The sequence below is a fragment of the Eucalyptus grandis genome, chromosome 1 (assembly GCF_016545825.1).
Source record: "Eucalyptus grandis isolate ANBG69807.140 chromosome 1, ASM1654582v1, whole genome shotgun sequence".
NCBI classification, from domain to species: domain Eukaryota; kingdom Viridiplantae; phylum Streptophyta; class Magnoliopsida; order Myrtales; family Myrtaceae; genus Eucalyptus; species Eucalyptus grandis.
The window spans coordinates 26,528,070-26,555,996 of record NC_052612.1 but is presented as its reverse complement, the minus strand read 5'-3'; the positions used below and the strand labels follow the sequence as shown (position 1 = coordinate 26,555,996).

General features: G+C 39.5%; 4 protein-coding genes and 1 non-coding gene across 11 annotated transcripts; 2 read left to right on the top strand and 3 right to left on the bottom strand.

Annotated features, from left to right (window-relative positions):
- Positions 1-4,625, top strand: LOC104457120 (protein IN CHLOROPLAST ATPASE BIOGENESIS, chloroplastic). The gene is made up of 11 exons (XM_010072061.3): positions 1-187; positions 325-408; positions 2,408-2,482; positions 2,560-2,602; positions 2,678-2,735; positions 3,121-3,288; positions 3,355-3,417; positions 3,501-3,595; positions 3,698-3,779; positions 3,860-3,970; positions 4,128-4,625. Exons 1-11 carry the CDS (start codon positions 37-39, stop codon positions 4,266-4,268), a joined length of 1,071 nt encoding a protein of 356 aa, XP_010070363.2. The 5' UTR covers positions 1-36; the 3' UTR covers positions 4,269-4,625.
- A 222-nt stretch (positions 4,626-4,847) lies between these two features.
- Positions 4,848-11,972, bottom strand: LOC104457296 (filament-like plant protein 7). Its single transcript, XM_039311600.1, is given in 7 exon segments — positions 4,848-5,224; positions 5,227-5,661; positions 6,254-6,314; positions 6,429-8,868; positions 8,994-9,138; positions 10,215-10,333; positions 11,703-11,972. Coding segments are annotated over 6 exon segments (3,252 nt in total). The 5' UTR covers positions 10,314-10,333; positions 11,703-11,972; the 3' UTR covers positions 4,848-5,152.
- Positions 11,973-17,000: 5,028 nt separating this feature from the next.
- Positions 17,001-23,220, top strand: LOC104416647 (OVARIAN TUMOR DOMAIN-containing deubiquitinating enzyme 7-like). Of its 7 annotated transcripts, XM_039311555.1 has the most exons (12): positions 17,017-17,147; positions 17,633-17,654; positions 17,745-17,820; positions 18,588-18,737; positions 19,459-19,520; positions 20,376-20,460; positions 20,559-20,708; positions 20,833-20,953; positions 21,168-21,295; positions 21,413-21,507; positions 21,810-21,948; positions 22,895-23,220. In XM_039311555.1, the coding sequence occupies exons 3-11, from the start codon at positions 17,800-17,802 to the stop codon at positions 21,934-21,936; spliced, it is 939 nt and encodes a 312-aa protein (XP_039167489.1). In that variant the 5' UTR covers positions 17,017-17,147; positions 17,633-17,654; positions 17,745-17,799; the 3' UTR covers positions 21,937-21,948; positions 22,895-23,220. The 7 variants fall into 7 exon arrangements, with proteins under 7 accessions (XP_039167484.1, XP_039167486.1, XP_039167496.1 ...); XM_039311550.1 differs by lacking the exon at positions 17,633-17,654 and having other exon boundaries at positions 17,001-17,147; XM_039311552.1 differs by lacking the exon at positions 17,633-17,654 and having other exon boundaries at positions 17,008-17,134.
- Positions 23,221-25,084: 1,864 nt separating this feature from the next.
- LOC120292962 lies at positions 25,085-26,739 on the bottom strand. Its single transcript, XM_039311582.1, has 2 exons — positions 26,470-26,739; positions 25,085-26,067 (listed from the first exon to the last, which is right to left on the bottom strand). The coding sequence occupies exons 1-2, from the start codon at positions 26,494-26,496 to the stop codon at positions 25,636-25,638; spliced, it is 459 nt and encodes a 152-aa protein (XP_039167516.1). The 5' UTR covers positions 26,497-26,739; the 3' UTR covers positions 25,085-25,635.
- A 104-nt stretch (positions 26,740-26,843) lies between these two features.
- Positions 26,844-27,927, bottom strand: LOC104416039. Its single transcript, XR_005550569.1, has 3 exons — positions 27,844-27,927; positions 27,543-27,680; positions 26,844-26,920 (listed from the first exon to the last, which is right to left on the bottom strand). It is a non-coding gene; the product is annotated as an uncharacterized LOC104416039 (transcript).

The following is a 27,927-nucleotide window of genomic DNA, read 5'->3' as shown; positions in this document are numbered from 1 at the left end:
AGCCCCACCAGCAACAAAGAACACTAGCCGAAAAAAATGCTGTGCAGAGCTTCACGCGCCGCCTCCCGCCGCCGCCCTCTGCCGCTCCTCCTCCGCGGCGGCGGAGCATCGGTGCTCCGCCGCCGCTTCTCCTCCGTTTCTTCTCCAGCTTCAGACGACGCAGCGCCCATTCCAGCCGCCTATGCCGGTTCGTAACTCGTGTGCTGGCGTCAGTGTGGTTTCGTAGAGTTGTTCCGTTTCGTTCGTTCTCGGTCGTTCCGATTCAGTGCGTCGTGATGCGATTCGTTGCTTAAGTAAAGTTCGGATGTTGTTGCGGTCGCTCAGATCACATGGGCTTCATCAGAGACGTGGCTGCGATTCGGCCTCCCAAGCTGTTGCCTGACCTGCTGCAAATTCTCGAGGAGAGAGGTCAGTGAACCCGTAATGCGGCTCAAATGCAATTTAGGGTTCTTGCTTTCTATTGTTTTCTTGACTGTTGTATGCGACGAATTGAATTGGATCGAGTGCAGTGGTGAGTTGGGTCATTTTGGATCTCTGGAGTGAAAGGTCTCTCTTCTTGAGACTGCATTTATCCCTTTTCAATACGAGTCAGCTAAACTAACGGGGATTGGATAAAGATTCGGGCTTTTGACTACCTGTGAGTCGTGATCGCGTCGTTGTTGTTGGTCGACAAGATTTGTGTTTTTAGCATCAGAGCAGACATTATGCAGTATGGCTTGCTCGGGATTTCTTGTTGTGAACATAAAACGAACTGAAGCTTACAGCTGGTTCAGTTCGGAATCGAGCTGTAATATTTGGTTTTGAGTGTTGATTTGTGTTTCATATACATTTAGCCTATGACTTCATCAAGATGCTTTTATGCAGTCAATTTTATAAGTAAACTTGTATTCTATCCCACTCTAAGCTCATAGGGTACGTACCGAAAGACCTTTCGCAAATTTCCGAAATTTCTAAGTCACATCTCTAGTATAGTACTAGCATTCTTTATGAAAGTTTGTAGGCATCAAACTTTTGTGGTAAGCTTGCCGTTTGTATCTATTTTATTTTACAAAATCCAGTTTCATTATTTTTGTATCATGCATTGATTTTATGGTAAGAACTTTTCAGCTTTTACATTTTTGGTGGCCTGAAATTTTCAAATGGATTTACTATTAAGTGTTGTATGCACACTTTGATGTATGAAGAATAAATTAATTGACCTAAGTATATAAGTTAAATCTTCAATAAAATGAGGAGAATGCTAGTGTCCCGAAGGAACTTGTTACATATGCTTTAGGAATATGAAGATTTCTTTCTGAAACATGGCCGCTTTGGAAATATGTTGATATGCATTAGTTTGTCAGCAACAACACTGCTATACGAAGTAAGGAAAACCTCAAGGTGAATGAACTTATATATGTTTATTTGGTTTCTTCCCTTCTAAGGTGATTTATTCAGAGAAAGTTATACGGGCAGTTAAGGTAGCTCCATTGCCGGGCCTTGGCTTAGTTTTAGTGGTTAGTTACACATCTATCTTACTTGTGACTACCTGACATAGGCTATCAGCATATTGAGAATATCTGAAGCCAAAGCCACCAACAGCACCATGTCTTGTGTGCTAAGAGAAAGTTATAGAGCAGTTAAGTTAGCTTGGGCTGTCATTTTCTAGTTTGTCTCTGAAATGAAGACTTTGTGGCATACCAGAAAAAAAGAGGGGCATTCATCTGGAGACGGATAATTTTTTTGGATGACTAACAATGGAGCAGGCCAGAATGGTGGGATCAGACTAAGCACAATCTGCACAAACCTATAGATCCAGGGAAAAAGGGCTTGACTTATTTAAACGGGGCAATTGTCTTGTTGATTGTGTATTGTAGGCCATAAGGATTTACTTCATTACTTTTAGGTTAGGAAAGTTGACAGACATGGCAGAAGATAACATAGTATATGAAGAACACCTTACCAGCAGAAGATGAATTGCTGAATTTTAGAGTGCCTACCTAACTGGCAACCCTCTTTGGCTAGTAATCCAGCTGGCTAAGAACTCATCCCGACAAACATGTCCTTGTTACTTCCTGAAGTTCCTGTTGACGTCCAATTATAATTTGGATTTTAATTATAGAGTTTCTTGCAGTTAAGTTTTTTTAGGCTCCTAAGGGATTATCTTCATCTCAAGTACCACATAATAATTTACTGTTTGCATGACTTCTGACATATGAAGCAGTTTGAAAGCTAATAAAATTTGCACTTATATTTGACCAATGTACCTTATAGGACTATCGATGACATTAGCTAAAAGAAATATCTTTTACTGAAAATATCTCTTTAAATAATACATTTTTCTAATGACATGACTTGGTATTCGTTGTCTGTGTGAAGTGGCTGATCTAGTCCTAACGAAGTTCGCTGCACATTTTGTTTACCATAGGTGAATCAATAATTTCTCCTGGAAACAGGAAAGGGATGGTTCCCCTCGCCATTCCTTTAGCAAAAAGTTGCTCAGGTATATATGAAACATCTCAAAGAGTTATGTTTCCTCAGTGGCAAATACAGTTTCACTTATGACTTTGCTTGCAATAGGGGCTACTACTGCACTGCTTCGATGGCCTACAGCTCCATCTGGGTGAGAAACCAATATCGATGATGCTTTCTTTTTATGGATAATTATGGTTGCATTACTATATTGTATTGTGTACAGTATGGAGATGCCGGTGGTTGAGGTTGACAAGCATGGAGTGTACCTATTAGCTAAAACTGTAAGTTGAGCATATGGACATAGGCATAGCTAGATTTGTTTTTACAAGCATCACACTCGCACATGCAAACTGTTGCAAACCCAATTATGTCTATATCTCTCTTCCAGATTGTTGGCATGGTCCATGCATATATCTGCCAGATTATTGGCATATTAGTTTTCCCAATTTAAGTGCTGCGACTGCCCATATTCTTGTTTGAGCTTCTACTCGGAGGTTACGTCTCACTCTCTCTCTCTCTCTCTCTCTCTCATATGAATTTATATGCATATACACCAATACACAGGCGTAAAACACTCATGTGCATATATTGTCTATAGCTACATACATGCAGGTGGTGGATAACATATTCCAGAAATCATGGTTGTTCTTTTGTTTCAAAGTTCAGGTAGATCAGTTTATTCATAGAGTTCTCCTTGAAGATGACGACCTTGGTTCTCAGGATGCAACCAGCAAGCTACTTAATGCTTCAGCTGGTGCTAGAGGAAGACTTTATAAAGAGGGAGATTACACTAAGTCTAAAATCACAAGCCGTGATATCTATCTCCTCAAAAAGGTACTTATTAGCTTAATTGCTATAAGTGAGCTCTGTGAAAAGGTATGATGAACAGATCAATTTCAGGTTGGTTTATTTCCGGATATCCTGGAACGCAAGGCAATGAACCACTTTGAGAAAGGAGACCATGTGAGCATCATCTATTACAGTTTTCTATGAGAACTTTTTTAGCTAAATCCAAAGGCTTTCTCATCTGTAATTATTTGTCAAAGGTTTCAGCACTAGTCACTGCAGAGTTCTACACGAAGAAGGAAAACTTTCCAGGATTTGCACGGCCTTTTGTTTTCAATGCAGTGCTTTTACTGAAGTTCGTGAATAATCTCTTTCCACCACTTCTCTTCATTAAACTTTCCTAAATGGTTTGAGAGGTGACCACTTGCTCAGAGAAGCCTTATGTTCATTTTCTAAGGGTTGGCCGTGGCCTCGAAGCCAAAGACGCTGCAAGAGGGGCTCTAAAACTGCCATGGTGGACTCTGGGTTGTAAATATGAGGTATGCTCTTCTTTTAATACCATTCTGCATGCTATTCCCACCTTCCACTGGTAGGTTGATTCTTTTCGACTTCTTTGCAGGATGTTGCTGAAATAGCAGAATGGGAGGATGAGCAAATTGAACGCATTAAAGAGAAAATCACAGAAAGGGGTAGGGAAGAGGACCTGATGAAGGGAAAGCCACCTGTGCAGGTACTATTTCTGAGATTATCTGTCAATCTCCATTTTATCAATAGGTATACGCATGTTTATTCGGAAGGTTGAATTGCGGTCCTGGCTTATACATAAAACTAGGAATTGTTCTTTGCCATCAATTATATGCCAAAAGACTTCTGCTTTGAACTCACAGATTGCATTGGATGAAGCTGCTTTTCTAATGGACTTAGCTTCAGTGAAGGGGACTTGGGATGATTCTGTTGATAGGATTGGGAAATGTTACGAAGAGGCTGGACTTCACGATATTGCGCAATTCGTACTATATCAAGAGTGAGCATAAAGCCAGGGATTACTCATCTGACACATAGTTTGATTTAGTGTGTTCTGTCATTACCATCCTCAATACAGAAGAGAAAAGTACTCAGGTTCTTGAACTTTGGTCTTTTGCCGCTGCCACATCAACTACATTTCCTCCTAGAGTGGATTGTTTCCCACAGCTGGCTGGTATGAATTTAGAGGCACTTTGCTCAGAACCATGACAAATCTTGCTAGGAGTAGAAAGATCTGTTGTAATTGCTCATCTTTTTGTCATAGCGATTGTGTAGCAACCTTTGTTAGAAATTACAGTTCAGTGACGATGGTGACCCAATTAATGACATGGGAGGCCTTTGAACTTTTTCAATTTGTGCAATTTCTGGACTTCTTTTTTGGGCAGTCGAGTCCTCAAACTACATATTTATTTGCTGATGTTCGCTCATGCATCGTTATCCTCTTATTCAGCCATCTGAAGATACTTTCTGTCAAACCGCAATTGAGAAGAGATTTGGCTCTCACGGCTTTTGCAGATCCACATAAAAAAGCCACATCTACAAAGTTTCATATGTTTCGTGACACTCCGACAATTCTCTAGGCATTTAAGGGTTAAAAAAGAAGCGCTGATTTATAGGAAATACCCACCTCAATAGACATTTATTCATCACTACAAAACTGGGAGGAGAAGTGAATATACAACCCATGGCAGCTTAGCTTACACTAGAACAAATGACGAGCCGTTTTCTCAAGAACCGTGTGAACTTCCACGTGTTAACTATAGGAGCTTGCGCTATGTACACAAGTAGTGCAAACAAACCCAGTGGCTCTCTGCGAAAGCGTTCTTATTTACTCCTCTGTTAGTCATGAGAAAGAGGAAAGCAACTTTCTGCTGGACTAGCATGGTTTTCAATGGTCGAATGGAAGAGATGGTTTCTTGCTGTTAACTCTCTTCTTTCTCCACAGAAGCTTTCTCCACAGACTCCAACTCCCCGTTTTTTCACTGGCGTGATGGATAAAGAACCAACTGCTTCGTGGTCGTCTGTCATTTTAGTTCCATTCGAACTGAGAAGCTTTTCTGAAGGCTCCTTCAATCTACCCGGGAGGATAGAACAATCGTTGTTCTCTCCTTTCATGTCAGAGGATTCTAGGTTCGTAACATCGGCATTATCCTCTGCAAGCATTTTGTCCAACAGAGAAGTTCGACGGGCCATACTCTTGTTCTTGGGTGACTCTTGAATAATTGTCATGGTGCCATTGGTGGCAACGCTGGAGTTTGCATCTGTTGGAGTAGGGATGATCTTATCAAAAAGAGCAGCATCTTTTGCTGGAGCCAAAGCTTTCAACTGCTTGCCCAAGTTCAAAATGGTTTCTTGGCACTCTGCTAATCTTTCAGAAGCAGCTGCGATCTCCCAGTTCTGCAACAAATACTCTTGCATCAGTTAACAAAGGATCTGAGTTTCTTGTCCCAAAGAAAATGTTCCTCGCCTCAATTACTCTGAACTAACAGCTTTTAGAAGAATACAAGATCATTTAATGCTGCTCCAGAATAAAGGGCCCCTAACTCCATCACAATTCATGTTCATATCTAGATCACAAGTTCGACTCCCTCTGTATAACATTCTACACTTTTATTACTTAGGAACAAAGTTCCAGACCATGAGAATGGACATTGAAAAGTGAAGTCTATCCTCAACAACTTTTTGCAAAAGAGGGAATGTAATGAGCCTTCTTAATGCCATTTTTATTCCAAATCACTTCATTAATGTGCAATGTAATGATTCAAAGAATGCGTGATTAAAAGGAAAAAGAAGAAAAAATGTGTATCCCTGAAAAAATGCATGGGACGATTAGGTAATGATGGTGTACTTCTTATGAGACAGGATGGAAGAGAAACTATCAAGCCATCGAAAAGTTCCTCTTAAGCGACTGCTTCACATCCAGACAAAAAGATTCGGCAATGGTATCTACTTTCAGGATTTGAGAAAGCAAAAATTGACGGTGACTTACAGTTCGTAGCTGCTTTCCTTCCTGAATGACATCATTTTTCAGACTCTCATCCTTCTTCATACTGGAAATGACATGGACATGTCCGTGAGATTCAGAAATACAAGTAATTAGGAATGTCCATTACAGACTATATTCAAGCAAGGATATGATCATCGGGGCAAGAAATCATAATTACCTTTCCAGCTGCAATTGCAAGTCAAGACATGTGGCCTCCAGTTCATCACAGCAGCTGCTTTTGTTCTCCAGTTCCACTTCTAGTGGAGAGAACTGCTGATGAGCCTCATTTACTTCAACTTTGGCCATGGCAAGCTGTCTATCAAGATCTTCATAACTCAACTTGTGATTTACAATCTGGTCCTCAACCAAACCCTTTGATTCTTTTAAGCCGTTCACTTCCATATGCACGCTCTCAATAGTTTCTTTGGATGCTTCAAGTTGATTTATCAAAGATTTATTTTCACCAATAGCAGACTGAAGCTGACCTTCCAATCCTTCCTTTGCATAGTCTCTGTTTTCCAGGTTTTCCTCCAATTTTGTTTCTTCTTCTTTCTGATCAGATTGGAGTTCTCCCAGCTGAGCCATATTGTCACCGCCACTTGCAAATTTACTAGAGATACAGAGTTGTTTGATGGGATTATGCAATTTATCGGCATCGGATAGCTGACATATAATTCCTGCTTCTACTTCACCTTCACTTCGCGATTCATCCCAATCTATATTTTGCATAATCTCTTCCCTCATGCTTGAAACATCTTGAAGGGAAAAACAATGGTTCAGAACCCATTCCAAAGCTGAAGCTAATTCTTTAAAAAAATTAGAGACATCAGCTTTTTCATTCAAAAGATCATAACATGTACGGAGAAAGTGCTCTAAGACATCAGCGAGTTCAGAAGTTTTCCATTGAAAAACACGAACCATGTAGCCTGTGGGTGTTTCTGAACTCTTATTAGAAGAAATATTCCTTTCTTTCTTCAAAGAAATATCTGGATCCTCGTAGTTTTGATGAGGAAGACTAATACTCTCCATAAGCTCAATTATTCTAGACATTGATTTGCTCAAATCTGGCTTTACTTTCTGATTGCTCTTTTCCATTGACGACAAATCAGGGCGAACAATTTTATGAGATAACCCCAACCTCGAAGAACTATGAGGAGGCTTAGATAAGTTATTCTCATTGCTACTTGCCCTTTCCTTTGTATCTCCAAACTTTCCGGGGTTTTGACGAAGCACATGTGCCAAAGCAATTCTAACATGCTCGAGTATTTCACCCAGGTGTCTTCCAGTGGAATGATGTTGCTCCAGAATCACTTTCAATATCTTTTGAAGCCATTCAGGGACATCAAAGAGGATTGTACCATTGGAATTGGCTTCATGGTCTACCGGACAGAAGCCAGATTTACCATTTGTCTCTGGGGAGTGAGCAAGTGCACTAGCTTGCCGAGAAAGTGTGTCATAATTTTTTGATGTATCATCTGCAGAGACAATAGCTAACTTCTCCATTTCAACAAAGTCGTCCATTAAGCTGATGTCGGAAGCTCCAATTGTTTTGGAGGATAAGGACCGCCTCTGTTTCTCATTACGGAAATTCTCCAACTCTGAAATTAGAGCTGTTGCCCATGATTCAGCACAACTTACTTTATCATCACTGCCAATATCAGATACTGATGCCAGAGATGGTTCATGTGACAAATGAATGGTCCTTGTCACCTCCACACCCTTCTGACCTTGTAGTGTTCCTTCAACCTGCGAATCAATCTGCGATAATTTGGAGCCCGTGTGAGCATTCAGGACCCTAGAGATATGGAGTTCCCTTTCTTTCTTACTTAGAGCTTCTTTGAGAGCTTTGCTCTCTTCCTCCATGACAATTAACTGCTCTGTGAGAATGCTGATTCTCCTACTAGGTGTCTCAGGATAATTCTCAACCGCAAAGTCAGACATGGAACCTATTTGCCCAGTATTTATTTTCCTCGTCAGGGCTGAATCCCTTCCAAGCATGTCAACTTCATTTTTCATTTTAGCTACGGCTGCCGGTCCCGGTAACCTTTTTCGAACTAATAGACGCAACCTCTGACATTCTGATTCTAACTTCGCGATTTTCTTCACACTCTCTAGGTGTTGCTTGTGAGACACATCAGCTGTCCTACGGTTGAACTCTCTCTCCTCATTCCGAATCTCAAGCTCCTTCTCAAGAACACGGACCTCATATTTGAGAGAAGCATTATCTTTCTCAGTGGATTCAAATCTAGCCATTAGGCTACCAATATCTACCTCAGCCCGCTTTCGCTGTTTATTTAAGTCTTCAACCAATTTTTCCTTGGATGCTAGAGATTTACTGAAATGAGTATTCTCAATGCCCATCTTGGCAAGCCTTTTATTTGTTTCTTCTAATTTCCCCTCCAAAACTACTTGGGACTTTTCAAACTCCTTTGATGTCTTCATAACAGCATCGTGAATTCTTTTCTCCTGCTCTTCTCTGACAAAATGCAGTTGCCGCATACATTCTTTCAGAGCCGCATCAAGATGTGTGAGTCTCTCTTCAGCAGCTAGTCTCTCCTTCAACGATTCCTCTAGGCTATTTTTTAGAGAAACCACTTCAGTTTCCATTTGCTCCCATCCTATTCAGATAATGAATTTAACAATGAGTAGATTGTAAGTGGAGAGTTAAAAATGAACAGGAGGAATAGAAATATCCAAGCAGATATTCTGTCATATAAAATAGTCGAGAAGGGAAAGGAATTACCTGCAATAGTTTCTTGGGCCATCTTTTCATGTTTCTTTACAAGCTCATCTTTGGTATTACATTCGGAAAGAACATAAGAAAGCTTATCAGTCAAATGTTTCAATTCTTTCTCCAACTCTGCTTTATCAGTTGAAGCTGCCTCTACCTGTCGGGTGAAATTAATTTTCACGCATTGATCAAGGATATATAATTTACACACATCTAGCATATGCACCCACAATTGTACCACAGACCTATACATGTGTGTGTGTGTGTGTGTGTGAGAGAGAGAGAGAGAGAGAGAGAGAGAGAGGAGGGGCAGGGGGAGCAGCTACTAAGTTTAAAACTACTGTCTGAGGGCTTCAACAATTCACAGAGATCACACTACAACAAATTACTTGTCTATCTCTGCGTAAAATTCACTTTCAGATGCATGCTATATAGCTATGAGTTTGATTATACTCATCCACTTATTGTTGAGTTATATCTGGAAAGTGATTTCCAGCATGGTTTGCACCTATATAAAAGACATGCTGTATGTTCTCCTAAGGTTATAACATTTTTCCATTGAAGGAAGACCTTGCACAACAGATTAACAGATCGTTTATGCAATTTCCTCAAGATGCGGTTCCTGAAGAAGAACACAACTTTCTGGTCTGTCCTGTACAAGTTCATCGTCATTCACAAACCAATTGCTGACCCTTTTCCCTTTCATTTAGAAGCCGGACTTAAAAGTTTAGAGTAAAGCAGCAGGTAAGGAGGTCTTTGTTTAGTGGGACTACCAAGCTGTAGTCGTACACGAGACGCAGGTCATTCACTTGATTAAATGATGAACACTAGAAAGCAGTTAAACTTGTAAATAACCTTAATGGCGATATTATCAAGCATTGCCACCCCTTATCTCATTAAAAAATAAGAATCTGACAACTCAGATGCATGTGATACAGAATTCTGTACGCAAACAAACCAAAAAAATGACAATGTACCCAGACTTCTATTTTGTGTAGTTTGGCCAACTATTTTTTATTGTAAGTTTCTCACATCGTGAGGGGCAAGATATGAAAGATGGTCTCGACAGTTGCCTCCACTCTGCTTTAAGTACCCATTAGACATGAATACCCCATCCCTGCCTCCTTAGGATTGCACCAAGCAAACCTCCGTTTGAAAAAAGGGTCCATTGCTCATTATGTGACTAGCCATAGGGGGGTGCAAATAACATCATCAGGAAATTACAACAATTACCTGCTGCTCCTCGTTTGCCTTTAGGGGAAGCTCGACTTTATCATTTGCAATGGTCTTCTCTGCAGATTTCTTTTTCCAAAGCCATGCTTTATGATCCATCACTTCACAAAAATGTATATCTGAAAGCACATCAAACAAGACAAGTTATGTGTAAAGGCAAGTGCAAAAAGAAGAAAAAAATCTGCATGAAGTCAGAAGCTACAATCAGTCAATTCTAATCCAGGAAATACAGCTGAATCAGACATAAAGTCTCTAGCTTGTTGTGTGCAACCAACGACAATTCACAGCTTCATGTGAAAGTATATCACGGATCTGTCAAACGAAATACTTAAAGCAACCACATAGAATTATGCGTCGTAAACAATGCATTGCCTAAAAAGAAGATAGAAAAAAGGCACGGATGAATTGCTAAATACTAAAATCACTTCAAATAAAGTTCAGAACAATAGGAAAAAAAAGGCTTTTGCATTTGTGCACTATAGATTCTTATGCATCAATTCATCCTCGATTGAACATTATGGGGCATTTTAATATGTAAAATACCCTTGTTATAAATTGTCGTCAAATGTTCATTTCAGCGTCTGTCTGCACATAGGAATTAATTATACAGTATCGCATTGGGACACCATTATGTCCCGCTCTCGACCATGTACATACCGAAGCAAGGGTTGTGATGGTAAATTGGTCAAAAAAGCATCAGAACGAAACTTTGTACTTCATCAAAGGGTAAAAAAGAAACTACTTAAATTGGAAATGGACGCTCAACTGATTACAGCAGAACCTCCTTGCCCATCGTAGAATTCACGTCAGGTACCAAGCCAGAGCATCTCGAGTTTTCATAATCGCGGAACTCCTTGACTCAACAGCAAAGACATTCCAGCCTAAAAGCTTAACTTGCTATTAAGGAAGCTAGCAATCGATGCGGGATAGAAACGGACAGGAAATAGAACAGGGAGCCGAAAATGCCGAATTAGATGAGATAGAACCACATGTAGAATTTAACATTAAGTTGAGCATGAAGAAGCTGAAATTTGAAGCCATACTACACGCACATTATGTGTACCAGTCAGGCCGGGATGAACCGATTTGCAGCAATAAAAGTTTCTGAATCAGGCACCTCCGGCCAAACCGTATGAATCAAACATCGAGATGCAGAACCGAGCGAAGGACGAGTTCCACCGGAGCTCCAAATTCAAAAAAAAATCCGAGCGCCGCGACTAACAAGGTTGACTTTAGACAGCGCCGTAACGGTCGCATGCAACGACAAAGTCAATCGTAAACGCGACTTCCAAAACCAAAAAAAAAAAAAAAAGAAAAAGAAAAAGAAAAACACAGACATCAATCATCGTCCCGACCGCACCGCGTCGCAAAGCACGGCCTCCGGGCAGCCAATGCGAATCCTCTCGCGACACTCTAAACACTACACGTGGGACCGGAGACCGTGCGAGGTCAACGCGAGCATCTAGAGAGGGAGCTGCGGGAACTTACGGGATCGATCAGGCGGCGGCGGCGGCGGCGGCGGCGGCGGTAGTGGGAGGAGCGGGAAGCATGGAGCTCGGGGGAAGCGAGGAGGAGGAGGAGAAGAAGAGATCGCGATCCGGAGAATGAGGAGAAGCCCGGTTCCGAATTTAATAATACGTCGCCGTAGGAAGCGGATGGCGCGATCTCACCGACAATCACCGCAAGCGATTGCAGACAATCGACTCCACGTCGCCGCCGAGGAGTAGCTGTGGAGTAAGAACTCAACTAAAGCGAAAACCAGAAACCCCGAAAGAGAGAGAGAGAGGGGAGGTGACGTGGAGCTGACTGAACTGCAACTAGAGAGAGAGAGAGAGAGAGTGGGAAAGTGAGAGTGACGGGAGGATCACAGGAGACGCGAGTACGGCCTCTTTTTGGGACAATTTGGACAGCGCTCGGGGGACCACCGGCGGTCCCGACCCGGCCGCGGTTCCAGCTTTTAGGGTCGAACGGTCCACGTACGGACCGACCAGGCGACGGTGGCCTCTCCGGGCGAGATTACCGTCCGCACTGGGACCGGTTGGCCAGATTCGGTGTGGGGCCCACATGTGAATTTTTCTACGCTTACGAGAAAGTGTCGCCATTTGCTTCTGGTCCATGGACACATGTTTGCTTAAAAGAGTTTCTCCGCTTCGAGAGAGTTATGATTAGGATTGATATTGACATATTGATCCAAAAAAAAAAAAAATTGTTGACAATTAAAAATCTTAATTTGATTTCAATTAATTTATATTAGAATTAATAATATAATATGATAAAAAATCACAAATATATTATAATTTCAACTATACAAATTTGAAATCTTTGATCAAAAAATTAATTTAAAATGATTTTTTACAAATTAATCATTTTAAAGTTTTTTTTTTGTAGTATTAACCGTCATGGTCAATGGGTAATTTGTATTTGGCAACAATAAAATATGATTATAGCACTGAAAACAAATGGCGCGTGGGATTAACTGTTGCGCACGCGCGTGCGGGTGGTCCTTGCGCTGAAGTGGAGTAGTCAATGGAAACTTTGTTAAAGTTCTGTTGGGGCTTCTTGTGTTGTTGGTTGGTTGACTCTCTCTCTCTCACTCGATCGCTATCGTTCGCTTTCGCTTTGATCCAACGGACCGGAAGAACGCGGGTGCTTGTCGACGGACCATGACCACTCACGGGAGAAAAGGACGGCGACGTTTCTGGGATAGTGTCTGATCTTGACTGTTGATGAAATTAAACTATCATTTTGATGCGAAAATACGAAATTTAAGTAGTGGGGGCAAAAAAAATAAAATTTCCGACGGATGAATAACGTGCACATTCGATGGTTAGTTACCTTATAGTCAACTTATATATATCTAACAAAAAATACACGAAATTGCGCCTTGTAGTAGTGAAAAGAATAGAAGGTCTTCGGACTGTTTTGGCCACACTCATGAAGGAAAAGACCTTATGAAATTGACAAATTCAAAATGCAATTGCGCTTGCATGGATTGGTCAAAGCATTTTTGCTGAAAGAGTAGATGGTAATATATTTGTAAAGTTTAATTTAATCAAACTATGCTAATTAATCTTACAAGACTACAAGTAGACATTGAATGGAATCGATGATTGACATGACAATATATTTCCTGATAGCTAGACACAAATGGAAAATGATATGCTTGTGAATCAATGATCTATGATTCTTTTGATTATATGATGTCTATAGTCATTGCATTTAGGTGGCATTTTTGAAGAATCAAGTTTCGATCGGTGGGAAAAAATTAGCAATAATCAAATCTTTGCCGAATGATGTGACCCATGTTGTAATGAAAAGAGAATTTCTCATGAATCATATATACAACTAGATTCATTTAGATGGATAGAGGGAAGAAAAAATACAAATACATATAATGAAGTGTAAATTCATTAGTAACTAAATACTTGTTTTTTTTTTTTTTTTTAAATGTGTCACATTGATTAAAGGGAGCACTATGAACTATAGTTAGTATAGGGTCCATCACAATTTAAGTGCAATCAATGGTAGGATTAGATCGATCTATCTAAGTGAAGTCTAAGTTTATTTATTAAGATAGGATAAAAATAAGATATCCTAGGAATCTCAATTTCAATTACTAGGGCTGTGAATGCTCAACCGAGAACACCCCTTTTTGTTCCTCATATATTAAAATTCATCTAAAAGAATTACTATATTAAATAACTCATTGACATATAAATGCATAAGTAAATTATATATAAAATTTATCACATAACTCAATATGTTAACATAATAGATACTTGAGGATCTTGTTAATGAGTGCTCATTTATTAACAATACTTGATTTGGAATAATGCAATTTCCAAGCATTAAATGTGCATATCAGTGCATTCAAAACTGCAAAATTCCTTTAATTGGTTGCAAGATACTCGTTAACAAAATCATTTTGAAAAGGTACCTTCAAACTCGTTAGCATGAGCCGATGAATAATTACTAAAAATAATAATAGCTCCAATTCCACCTCTATTTTTTTCTTTGACACTTTAACTAAACGAGGGATGCTCACAACTCATGTTTCTTCTTGTATTTCACCCGCTCATCCTATCATTGAGTCCAGCTCAAAAGTTTCTAATTAGTGACGCCACTTTGATCATAATTAAATAAAAAGCACACACTGAATTATTTGTAGTACAGTCCACACTCGACATTGTGGTCGCTGCCAACTCTTGACCAATTTGTCCCTAAGAGAATCAATAATTCAATGGATGGACCGTCAATGTCCTTCACTTCACGTCACGTGTGGTCGTTCTCTAGCGCCTACCTACTTCGTACCTGTGAATTAAGAAGACCAAAAAAAAACTCGAAAGGACAATACCCACTATAAACTACTATCGATTCATCGAATGTAATAAAAAAAAAGGCGGCATGATCAAAGAACGGGCACTGAATCCTTATTCTAATTTTTTAATATTTTCAATTTCGAACATTTTGTGGCAAAGCATCGCTGGTCATCGTTCGATTCGTTCCATACATGTTCAATTATTTATAAAGCTGGGATGGCTGTCAACCACCCCGAATTGCAAAAAGAGGACCACCATTCGACTAAAGATCTCCCATAAATTAGCCTCCTCCTCCTCATCATTTATTTTTCTCTGTTTTATTCAGTCGGTTGTTTACGATATGTCGATTTGAATAGATAGGTCGGTCCAAAATGGGAGTTAGGGATGTGCAAGCTTTACTTATCTTAATAATTCGCTGTGGTAAGGTGGCGCACTCGTGAAGCAATCCCCACACCACAACCACCGCCCCGGAATTAAATGGAGAACGTGAAAGGTGTCGAGATGGACGCGATGATCATACACCAATCATGATGTTCAGCGGTCTTTTGTCCGCTTTAATTCAGCGCGACTTTTGGGTCAGTGACGCCCCCGCTTTAACCTCGCTTTAGTTGATTGAGATAGCCTCGTTGCGTCGCTCAATTAATAAGGGCTTTTTGTCAAATGACTGACGATGCCACTAAAAATTTCAAATCAGTATTCTCAACCCATTCGTTGACAACTATTTTTCATTTACCTCATAAAAAATAAAAAGTTTTTGTCGATGACTGATGGTGCCACTAAAATTTCAAACCAGCATCCTCACGACACATTCGTCGACAGCTATTTTTATCCTCCCAAAAAGAGTCTCATACATCTGAAAATTAATTTTTGGCTCATGAAAAAAACTCAAGTTGGTATCCTTGACCAATATTTGTCCCCCTTTATCCCATTAAAAGGCAAATATGTTAACATAGGTGGATTTTCCATATTGAATTCGTCATTCTCTGCATTAGATTTTATGTGCATTTTAATGGGATATTGAACTTAAATGCTGATGGGGTAGATTTGGGTCGGGAGTATGGAATTTTCCGCGAGATGATATTAATATGTCAAGGGCTACCAATTCTAAGATTATTTTAAGATTAAAATTAATTTGAAGTAGTTGTATAATAAGGATATTGATTTTGAGATTTTTTTTTCAAGATTTTAAATGAATTTTAAATGTGCGAAATATATTTCAAAGGAGTTATTGCTAATGAGTGCATTTGACGTGCAGGGTGATACCATAATGGCTATGCAGGTCATTGTCACACAACTCATTTGATGTGGCCATGACTTGAGCAAGCCAACAGAATCCCAATAATTACTTAAAATTGACGCTTTTTTCTTTTTCTTCTAAATGGTAAGATAGAGTTTGGATCGGTTTTCATGAATCTCAATCTATCCTTCTCCTCAAGTGATTTTAAGAGTGCACTCATTCACATTGACTTGGTGTTTTCGAGAATTTACTTCTCAAGTACTCCTAAAAACGCCATCAGAAAAGTTAAACTAACACCTAAATTTTGTAAAAACGATCATGTTAATGAGTGCTCGACATACTTAATTTGGGATAATTTGATTTTCCAACTATTGATTGTGCATGACGTGAGGACAAATAATAGATTAGAAACTATAAATTTTCCAAAAAATTGTGGCTTAACAAATGTCCTTGAGGTGCCCTAATAAATTCCTTTTAAAACAACGTATGTTGAACAAAATGTCGATTGGACATATTCGAGACGAGTATCGGAGTCCAGACCTCCGACCAGACTAACCTAGAAGCAATCAATTGCACATTTGAGACGATTTCACGACGCGAAGGACAAAGAAAGAAAGGGGGTTAGTTGCAAAAATTGACAGCATAAGGGCCACATTGTAATCGACCCTAAGCATCATGATCTAATTGAAAAAAAGGAAAAAAAAAAAAAAGTAAGAGATATGCGTAGAATTGGGCTCGCTTCCCGGCCCATCCTTTCCTTTTCAGAAGAACAGATTGGGCTCCGAACGAGAAAAGCCCACGGCCCATCCGGCATTCGTCCCCATCTTCTTCGCTGGGCGATCCTCACTCCGGTTCGAACCGCCGCGACTCTCCGCAGCGATGGTGCAAAAGCGCCGTCTCCCGGCGGCGAATCTCTACCTCGCTCGATCATCACCGACGGCATTGATCGTCTTCCCTCCGTAGCGATGGTGCAAAAGCAGCACCACAAGTCCAACGCCAAGAAGCAACCCGGCGTAAGCTGTCTTCTTCGCTTCTCATGGTTGTTGCAGCTCGCATCTATTTAGGCACTCGTGACTATTGCTTGCTCTTCGTCGAGAGGCGGCGTATTTTGTCACCGGATAAGAAATTCGAAAGTTTCAATTGCTGCGATAGTCTGTTCGTTGCGTCGAGGCCTCTGAATTGAGCTTTGGTGGACGTGCTTTTGGCTAAGTTCTTGGTTGAAGCGTTCGTTGGTGGTTGTTCTCAGAATCTGAGTGGACGTGAATGTGGTATGCGTTGATGAACAGGTCAAAAAGCAGGGGAAGCAAGCGGATAACACGCAGTTCCGAGCTCAGCTTGATGCTCTGGGCCTGAAAATTGTCCAGGTGACTGCAGATGGTAATTGCTTTTTCAGGTCCGTCTTCCTTCTTAGAAAAAGATCACCGTATTGTTCATGACTTTTTATTGAATTTTTCCAGGAATTGGTTTGTTTTGTAAGATAACAGTATTCCTCTCTGTTTTGGAAGATTTTTGTATGCTCATTGCATTATGACTCTATCGTCAGAACACAACACAGAGTGCGTTTTATGGTACACTGGTTCTGGAACACTATCATCAATGTACTAGAAATTCCTCAGTTGGAAAAATTATTGCATTTCGTACAATGTATCATTCTGCTTGAGACACTGCATCTGGATATATATCTCGAAGCAGAGCTCTATTTGTCAGGGAATGTAGCTCTTTTAACTTAGTCTCGAAGATATTAGATTGACTCTTCCGTTATCCAACTAAGTAACTTTGTAAATTTCTATCACTATTGTATCGCTATTGTACAACGCCTAGAGAAACTAACCATGTGCCTCATTCCTGTTTTCATTCCACATATTTGAATTATCCATCGTCCAGGTAATCTTACAGCCTTGTATGGAGCTTTTGTTTATAGAAACGCCTTTGCTATGGTTGGAATTTTCATAGTTGTCCACTCTTGTTAATTAGGGCCCTTGCAGATCAGTTGGAAGGCAATGAAGAAGAACATGGGAAGTACCGTAGTATGGTTGTTCAGTACATATTGGTATGTGGAATGCAGATTTCTCTTTTTCAAACTGTAGGAATTATGTTTAGGGGGTTTACATGGTGATATAGTCCTCATTTGTATTAGTCCTCAGTGATCTGAATCTCAACTTTATTTGGTTCATTTTGTTCTTGAACTTTTCTGTAAGTATTGATGGATCTCACACTTATATAGACACTAAAATAGCATGCCTTTGGAAGAAAAAACCAAGTTAAAATGGTTATTATACATTGAAGCATACATTTCTGCTGCCAATGGTTATTCCTGGTGATATTCAGCTCAGTCACAGTTGCATAGAGCTATAACAACACAAGGATCACCTGAGCAATTTGACATTCTTATTTTACTAGAGAGGAAAACCTTCTGAGTGTTAACCGTGATATGGGTGGTGTGTCTTGGCCTAAACCGACAGCTGCAGGAGGAGGCTGGACTTTATACTTACCCGCATTGTTCTAGCCTACAGGAATGTGTGGTTGCTACTTTAGGGTGCCATTATTATGCAAACCAACATATTTTTGGAGGAGAAATTGAGAAAATAAAAAATTAGAGAATTGATACTAACGTAGAATAAGTAAACTTTTTACCATGCATGGTAAAACTTTAATGTTTTGCAATGGCACAAATTGATAGTCTTGCTTGTTTCAAGTTTCAACAGAATCCTTTATTTTTATTGGTTTTTCCTGATAGTGATGTGTTTAAGGAAATAAAATCCTCATCTGAAGAATGGACCTGATATATGCATCTAAGATGGGAATTGTTAATGACAGAAAAATCGTGAAATGTTTGAACCATTTATTGAGGATGATGCGCCATTTGAGGAGTATTGCAAAACCATGGACAATGATGGCACGTGGGCTGGTCATATGGAATTGCAAGCAGCTTCTCTTGTTACACGGAGTAACATTTGTATTCATCGGGTAAGACTGACAATGAAGTCATCAACCATCACCTACATGAAGTTTTGTTGGTTACGGTCTTTTCATTCCTTCAGGAGAAACATCCAGACTAAATGAGGATGTCATTAGACTCGTCAATTGTTAGCCTTGCTACTGGATTTGAAGTTTCGCTGTTTAAGCATGCATCCTAGAATTCATGACCATTGAAGAACCCATGATTATTGGTTTCCAGACTCATTCTCCACTTAATCATATAATGGCTTTCTTCCCCAATATGGCCCTCCTTTATCTGAGAAGTTATTCCTCCATCATTGTTTAGATCAAAAGACCACTTAGGATGTTGTTCTCATAATGGTTATAGCTTGTTCTTTTCTGTCTGGTTATAATTTGTTACTCTTTAGGCTGAAAAATTGACTCATCTGAACCGCAATGATATCTGGCATGTCTCGTGATGTCTATTGTGGCGAAAGCATGTGGAAGGACCATTGATAGTGATGTGCAAAAGATTTTTTCAGAGATATATTGCACCTTTTAGCCCAAGGAGTTCCGACGGGTGCATATAATCCTAATTCAAAGAAGACTAATATATCAAACTTGTTACAAAATTGCTGGCTTTTTGAGTGTTCTATATGTCCTTGATGAATCTACACAGCACTAATTAGTTTTGATACATGCTGTGCATGCAAATATCTGTTCGTTGACGCCAAATGGAATAATTTATCTCACTCCTTACTTGATGCAGAACATGTCACCTCGGTGGTACATACGCAATTTTGATCAGCCTGGTGCTCGTATGATCCATTTGTGAGTTTTCTGAATATAGAGAGTGATGCTTTTTTGGCTAAACAAGTGCTCAAATACTGGGATGAGATCTGGCTCTGTTTGGTATACACTTAAATAAATGACCTTTTCTTACGTTTTACTTTCCCTCAAAAGATTTGAAAATAAAACAATGTTTTTATTTTTAAGTGATTATGAAAAGATTATATATTTCTCCTGGTCAAGCTTGTTTATTTTTAAAAAGTTTTAGGTGTTTCGAGTTTCATAAAAGTCAAATTACAAGAGCTGCAAGATCTTTCTTTTAAAAACGAAAGTTATAAGTACAGGTCGTACAAACAAACTGGCTCATTACATGAGAAGGTACTGCAGCTTGTTCAGGGAGACTGCTGATTTGTGAAATTATTTTGGCATGCAAGGAAGTTGCAGATATGAGTGTAGATGCGGTGTTGTTAGATTTAATTCTTTTGCTAGTTCGAGAGATGTTTTGGTGTGGTCATGAGGGGATAAATTACTGGCTAAGCATACGTGATAGGAGACCAAAATGTCACTTTAGCTTTTGTTTCTTCAATAATTTTTTTTATTGAAATTTCCATTCATAATCCTTCAATGAATGGCATCCCTTAATATTCTAAGTTAAGATGGATTGGATCTGTCTAGGTAGCCATCGTGACCTTGGATTGTCATGAGTATCATGAAATTTAGTGGATATATGATATTCCATACTTTACTATCTTCGATAAGTGTCATCATGTGAAACCAGTAAGCATAAAAAATGTGCGTTGTGCCATTATTGTTTTGTGGATAGGGAAAATCTTATGTTCTTTTTGGACTGATGGTGTTTCATTATTTGAACTTATATATTTTGCTTTGCTTTATTAGATCTTATCATGATGAGGAACATTACAACAGTGTGAGGTTGAAGGAAGACACTGGAGATGGGCCAGCTAGGCCAATTACAATCAAGGTTGCTACTGGAATTTAATTCTAATTTACTAAGTTAGTAGGGAAGTTGGACAAATTGTGAATTTAAGTATGTGATTTGATAATTTCTTTTGCTGAAAGGCTGATTCTAATCTCTCGTCATCATCTCGCCAAGCAAAAGCTGGGTCAAAGAAGTCTAAATCAGGAGCTGGTAAGGATATTACTGATGCTGGATCCATCAAGCTAGTCATGGCTGGAAGTGGTTGTGAGAACATTGAGAAAGTTGAGCAGGTTATGTCCTTGCTTCTTCTGCTCGCTTGTTTGCATTAAATGCTTTCCTCTCATTTGCTGGGTGTCTAGAATTAGAATATAAGACCTTTCTGTGGCTTCTGTGTGACATGCGATACTTTTACAGACATTGCTGCAAATGTATGGGGATGTTGATGCTGCCATAGAGTATTTGATAGCAGAAAAAGGTATTGAATATTTTTTAGAGGAAGCTGTCGGGTCTCCCTGCAATGCAGATGCTTCTCATGGTAATGGCTGGTCAGTATTTATCTCTCTAGATTTTATTTAATAATTTAACTTCGCAGTTTCAGAGATACCATGTTGAGCTTCATGAGAAGCTTGTTTGGAGTCATTTTGATGCAACTGGTAGAATTAGCGTGCTTTGTCTTGTCAACCATAGATTTTTGGGGTAGTCAAACATGTTACACCCAAAACTATTTCATAGTTCTTTGTGGTGTTTAGGTGATGATGCCAGTGGAAATTCTGAGGAACAGAGAGAGGAACCTGTGGAAGAGGCCAATAAAGAAAATCCACCTAGCAATAGCGCTAAACAGACTCATGATGATGGCAGTGCCCAGCGAGAAGACAAGGTTTCCACAAAAGTTGACTATGTTACCTCTTTTACCATTTTGGTTTTAGCTCAAACGAGAGAACTGTTGGTGATGCGCTCCTTCATTTTTATTTGCTTGTTTTATCTTGAAATGCAGAAAATTCCAAGAAACAAGAATTGTCCATGTGGTTCAAAAAAGAAATACAAGTCCTGTTGCGGGTCAGGGACAGGGAAAGTCTCTGCAATTTCCAAGTATTTCTCGTTCTCTCAGTGCTTTATATGTCAAGTTATAGTTTAAGCTTGTCTTTTGTTGAAGTACCTTTCCTGTTTCTGTGTGATTCGAGTTCATACGTATCTTGAAATTATGGCTCATGTATCCAACATTGTATCGTACTTAACTTCAAGTCTGGACTATTTTCTCACTCCTATGCTTTGTCGAATAATGGGTTCACTTTGGAAAAATGTTCATACATGAGTAATATAAATTTGTACTTACAAGAACAAAAACAGCACTGAAGATTTCTCCTTTTTTATGTCTAAATGTTGTTTTGCAGTAATCAAGCTCTTGAATCCAGAAAAGGTAGAAAGGAAAAGAAGCGAGGCAAGAGAGGGTCTGACGCATCTGCACTTTCCAGTGGATCTGATGGAGGGCCACCTGATATGGGGGCTCTTTGTATCTGATCTTTTGTTGAAGTATGTGCAGCGTCATCTATTGAATTTCAGATATCAGTACGCTGTCTTTCAAATATTTGATTAGACACAATTTTTTTTCTACTTCCATTAGCATGAATTTGATGCTTGCATCTCTTTTTTGATCTTTGGGATAAGTGCGCTTTCTAGTTTTCCACCTGTTGCCAACTTTAGAAACATCTATAGGTACGAAATTTTCAATGGTGTTACTTTTCTTGGATAGTCTGCCAGTTTGATGCATTTTATACTAGCAATTGTAATTTGGAGATTCTTTGTACACATAACTGTTGCGCATGCACATAACACCTACCTTGGTAGATTTGCTGGCATTGGCATAGGTGAGTTTGGCGAGAAGTCAAAGGGGGAAGGAGATAAGGAAATTCAGTTATTGCTGTCCTTTGGCTAAAGTGATGGTTTAAAGTGATGGTTTAATTTCTAAATTCCATTCCAAAGTGATGGTTTTGTTGTAACTGTAGTTTGGGGTTCCCATGAAGATGTCATTCTTTTTCCTTTTATTTCTTTGACAAAAAGGCACTAAGCATTTATGCACACCACTTCTTATAATTGATAAAAGACAGGTAAGATCCAAAATGCACTTAAGTTCCATCTATAAGGACCCAAATGCAATCCATCTGCAGTTGGAGATGACACAGATAGTACATATGCTAGTTCTTCCATTCAAATTGGTGAAGATTTCTAAAATTAAACAACTTTTACTGACAATTACCTTTGGTTATTTTGGCAAAAAAGTAGTATAGATCTTTTGTTGGTTTTCATTAGTTGATATATCACCATAACATCATTTAGACGAATCAAGTCTCCAAAACTCCCAATGGATGGTGTATAAAGATTAAGAGCACCTGCGAAGTTTTAGTGGTAGATTTTCCAATAATCCCATAATAATCCTGAATTTTTTTCTTATTGTTTTTGTGGAATTGCATTGTGTCAGATGGGGCTTGTCCAGTTCTCAAGAATCACAATAATCTCGTGGCTTCGTCATTGCATCCATGAGGGAGTGGGGAGAGAGTCGAATTGTGGGCAGGAAACTGATGCTGAAAGAAGTCTATAACTTGAGCTTCTTCCTGGAGCAACTTATGAGGTTCTTATTTTTTTCTTGGCTTGCCTCAAATATAAATCTTTTCATTCTCTATTAGCTGCAACATAGAGCGCATGTTAGTCTGAGGTTATCTTCTGTCTTCAAAGGCTGGTACCTTATTAGTCTTGTATACTACCTTGTCCCAAAATGGGGAAATAAAAGATCATTACTTCATCTAACAGCTTAATTGAACCTTGCATGGTGATGCTGCTCTAATAACACAGGGAGTTCAGCGATTTTTTAAGCTTATAAAACTCTCTGGAGATTCATTAATTCCATGTAAGAAGTCAAAAACACATGATACTTTGCAAGATTGAATTGTGTGCCTTGTGAGGCCCATTTTCATTCAAATGGTGATCCAACATATGGGAGGGCATAATTGCCCACTGATATGGGAAAATGTAGACATCCCGAGAACTTTAATGCGATGAAAGCGTCTTCGGCTTGGCCTATGCCGTGATGTTCCGAGGATGTCTAGGCCGGTAAGTGGACTTTTCCCATCGTGCGCCATTGTTGAACGAGATTGGTCAACCTGCTTCTTCATTGTCCTCGAAAAGGTGGTCTGTAAAAGCCAGGAGACCACACCTAGGTCCCTTCCATGAGATAAGTGTACCTAGCTATTAATTAAGTGTCTAGTATAAATAGACTTTCTTATTAAATACTTAGATAAGGTTCTGATTTAAAATAATCGATATAGTTGTTAGCCATGTGTTTAAGGTCTATCTTATGGTTATGTTCAACCATTTTGTATTATGAATTGAGAAGTTTAATAGGAAATACATGATGCGTCGTTTTCAAATCTTTGGTCCATTGATTTTGTAGAATGGCTCTGCCGGGGTAATTCTAATCAGAGTATAGAAGGGCTAGTACTAGATTAAGGATAGTTTACTTGGAAAACATATACATACATACATACTACATACCTACGTACGTATGTATGTACATATGTATATGTTTTATATCGAAGAGTGCTAATCAAGTTTAGAATCTCCACAAAAAAGAGGTGTGTCAGTACAAGGGACAAGGTCATGATGTCATACGACGCGGTAGGGACGTGTGGTGTGGCAAGCAAATCAATTTCAAAATTTAAGCGTCAAGTAAGAGGATCGGCATTTTATACGATCGATTTAATTGGCTGGTCACATCACATTAGTCATTAGCGATTTGACTGCTGAATAAAATAATTTTCTCAAACAAGGAGGTGGCCCCTCGAAAAGTTTTCAAATGCTAGAATTCCCAAGCTTGCGAGAACTTTAGGAAACCTACTCCTTTTGAAGAAATGCTATTTATCATCACCTAAAGTTGCAAGGACTCTCTAGCAAGTACCGCTGTTGATATGCACTTTGTAGTTACTAAAAATCCATACCGTCACTTATGGGTTTGATGAAGGAATTTACCATGCTATTGGATAATTCCTAAGTGATAGGATCATCAAGAGATAAACTCTACAATCAAATTGCTAACCTCAAAAGAAAGATACTAACTAGAGATGGAGTGATGATAATGAGGACTTAACGGGACTTATGACTATCAGAAAAATACTTATGATGTACAAATATTATTATTTACAAATATAGAGGAGAAATATTGTATCAATGGAGAATTGAATAATGATGACGCTCACAAATTAGCAATAACGAAAGGGATGTTCGTGATGCAAAGTTAATAACCATATTTTGAGGATTTTGGGTGATTTACACTTGTTCTAGAATATTTACCAAGAAATTTCGTTATTTATTTCGACTAACATTAACATAAGGGCATAACAAAGATTATTTTTTGGCAATGAGCAAAGTTGTACATACTGCTATAACAGGGATATGTATAGAAACACATTAGTTCCGCAAACCTTTTTGCTTCATCTATAAACTGCATAAAAAAAAATCGAAATTACCCAAGTAAAGGGAAACCATGCTTGGGGAGATGAGATATGAATACAATTTGTTTATAAACAAGTACTCTAGAAATCGTAAAATTTGTTGTGAAAGTATAATCAAGTTCCAAGACTTTCAAAAAGTGAATGAAGTCTTAAAATCTATCCAATCAATACAATTAAGTATTTTTGTTAGCTTCACCAAATCTGAGTAATGAAAAATATTGACATTTCATTTATTGATATGATTTAACTACACATGCCAAAGATATTTGAGCCAAACATGAGGCCACGTTCTACTGAATTGAAGTATCTTGTGTGCCAAGTCACCGTCTCTCCATTTTCCAAATCTGACATTAGAGATTGAAGCGAATGCCATCTTTTACTTGAACAACAAACATAAATGTCCCGAGGTATCAGGAAACATATGCCAACCCCCAGTTTGTTGCGCTGGCTTAATGATTGCTTCCTTCAGAGCTGCAAGCCACCTGAACCCCGCACGGCAAACCGTTCCATCGCCCGTTGCTTGGCTTGCATTCGCTGGGCTTTGCTTCGCATTAGCCCGGCTTCGTTTTCAATGGCTTTCATTAGCTCGGCTTCGTTTTCAATGGCTTTCATTCGCACGGCTTCCATTCGGCGTGGGAGAAATTGGTGGAAGAATTCTATTAACTCCATTTCACAGATTGAAGCTGGATTCACTAATTGCTTGTCTTTCAAATCATCATCCATTTGCTTGCATCTCAGCACATCCCAATTCTTTTACGGTTCCTCCCGATACACTGAGTGTGAGGCTAAATCGTAAGCAATCCTCGCCAAATTCAAGAAAATCAATAGCTCCCTCCAATACTCCCCATAGCACATTCGGTTTGAGATATTGAATCCACCTGTGATTCGAATTAAATGAACCGAGAGATCCCGATAGCCCATTCCGTCTTTGGCCGTTAAGATGGGGCACGATGTCGAAAAATATTTCCTTTTCTCCATCTTCTACTGCGAAAATGACACAGAGAGCTAATCCCAAGAACTTATCATAAAAGTCTTGTGAAACCATGAAAGATATGGTACTGCCTTCAACAATGATGAACTTCTCTGGCATATCTCCTCCGGGAAGAATATCCATGTAGTGAGGAGATATTTCATGATAGCGCCACTTCTGTTATACCGGTAAATTGTTAGACATACCAAAGTTGATAATTAGTCAAAATAGAAGAGTTTGATTTGAGAATTTTTCTGGTAATTTAACCAAAGCTAGAGTTTTTGTAATAATTAAACATATCGATCTTTCCTTGCCTTATATGTAATACTCATGAAATCATTCACTTCAGTTGCGAGTATTGTCGTAGCACATGGTGCAGAATCACTCTACGTTAGATTTGCTTATTTGTATAGAATTTTCAGTTTTTGCGTTATACAAGCACAGTGCGCCTGACGTACACTCCAACAAATCAACACATGCACTTATGCATCCGCGCGTACCCCTGGGCCCCCCCGCCCCCCGAGGGGCAGCGCGGTGGGGTGGAGAGAGAGAGAGAGAGAGAGAGAGAGAGCGACTGACCTCAACTGATAAGTCAGAGCATGGCATCGACACGTCAGGCAAGGGTGGGACACGGTAAGGGGGCAGGTCATCCAAGCTATTGTCGTCCGTTTCTGTGTCACTTGTACCGTCTGACTCTGAACTTGTTGGTTCATTATCTTCCTCGACTAGACACTCCTATTACATATAGGTGCAAAATCACAATACATTAGCTTGTTTTGTTTACTAGCATTTGCAGCTTTTGCATTATACGAACACAATGCGCCCGACATACACTAACAAATCAACACATGCACTTATGAATACACGCGCACCCGGAGAGAGAGAGAGAGAGAGAGAGAGAGAGAGAGGAGAGAGAGGAGACCGGATGCAAGAAAATGGGAAGTGCGGAGTCATCGCTGCTGTAGTCTTCTTCTGTTTCACTTGTACAGTCTTCCTCTGAGTTTTCATTATCTTTTTGGTATGGCGAAGACTGTTACATATAGGTGCAAAATCACAATATATTAGCATTTGCTGCTTTTGCATTATAAAAACACATTGCAGGACACTAGTAGGAGGATCACAGACTCAAAGCCTGAGAAGCCGCAAGGAGTGGTTTACGACCGTTCCTTTTTTAACTAAGTAAATAACTCCTGATCTTTGAAAGCAGAGGCTTCAATAATCCACGGAGAGGGATTTTCCGGCAACAAAAAACCTTTTCTCCCCAACCGAACTAAGGGGATAGACCACGTTATTGCCGATGTGATTACCAACCAAAGGGCAAAAAAGGGACTCCCGTGCCTTGCAGACTCTACTAAAGTTGGAATTTTAAGGACATAGCGAAAGCATGAATTCATACTTAAGAAAGGGCTTGGGCTACTAATCCAATAGATAGATGAATCAATGAATTGAACCGCTGAGAATAGTTCCTATTCTTGTGAGCCAGCCTTCTTTATCTATGTCTACCTGAAACCATCTATCTACTTTGGGGGGTGTACACAGGCACACAGGCAAGATAATCATTCTTACATCGCTCCTTCAGCTACACATGATGTGTCATGCAAATTGTAATCGTTGGGAGAGGAGGAAGAGGGGAGGGGGATGGAGAGAGAGACCTCAACTGAAAAGTCAGCCATCATATCGGCGCGTGGGGAGTTATCCATATCGTCGTCTTTTCTTTGTTTTTTTTTGGGTCGAATATCGTCGTCTTCTTCTGAGTTTGTTTGATAATTATCTTCATGGTCTACGCGCCGCTGTTATATATAGGTGCAAAATCACAATATATTAGCTTGTCTTGTTTACAAGCATTTGCAGTTTTGCATTATAAAAAACACAAAGCACCCATATCAATCACACACACCACAATCGCTGAAGAGGTTGGGGGGACCCCCGGGAGGGTTGTGGGAAGAGAGAGACCTGATTTTCCATATCTGAGAGAGAGGCCGATATTTCTTCCTACTCGGTCGTTTCTTGATAGCCAAGCCCAACCTCATGGAACAA

Coding starts and splice junctions, on each gene's coding strand:
- LOC104457120 (XM_010072061.3), top strand. CDS start 37: ATGCTGTGCAGAGCTTCACGCGCCGCCTCCCGCCGCCGCCCTCTGCCG. Junction 2,736..3,120: donor TGTACCTATTAGCTAAAACT/GTAAGTTGAGCA, acceptor TTCAAAGTTCAG/GTAGATCAGTTTATTCATAG. Junction 3,971..4,127: donor AGGGAAAGCCACCTGTGCAG/GTACTATTTCTG, acceptor TTGAACTCACAG/ATTGCATTGGATGAAGCTGC.
- LOC104416647 (XM_039311550.1), top strand. CDS start 17,800: ATGGTTGTTCAGTACATATTG. Junction 21,296..21,412: donor GTGCCCAGCGAGAAGACAAG/GTTTCCACAAAA, acceptor CTTGAAATGCAG/AAAATTCCAAGAAACAAGAA. Junction 21,508..21,809: donor AAAGTCTCTGCAATTTCCAA/GTATTTCTCGTT, acceptor GTTGTTTTGCAG/TAATCAAGCTCTTGAATCCA.
- LOC120292962 (XM_039311582.1), bottom strand. CDS start 26,496: ATGCCATGCTCTGACTTATCAGTTGAG. Junction 26,068..26,469: donor GCTCTGACTTATCAGTTGAG/GTCAGTCGCTCT, acceptor CCGGTATAACAG/AAGTGGCGCTATCATGAAAT.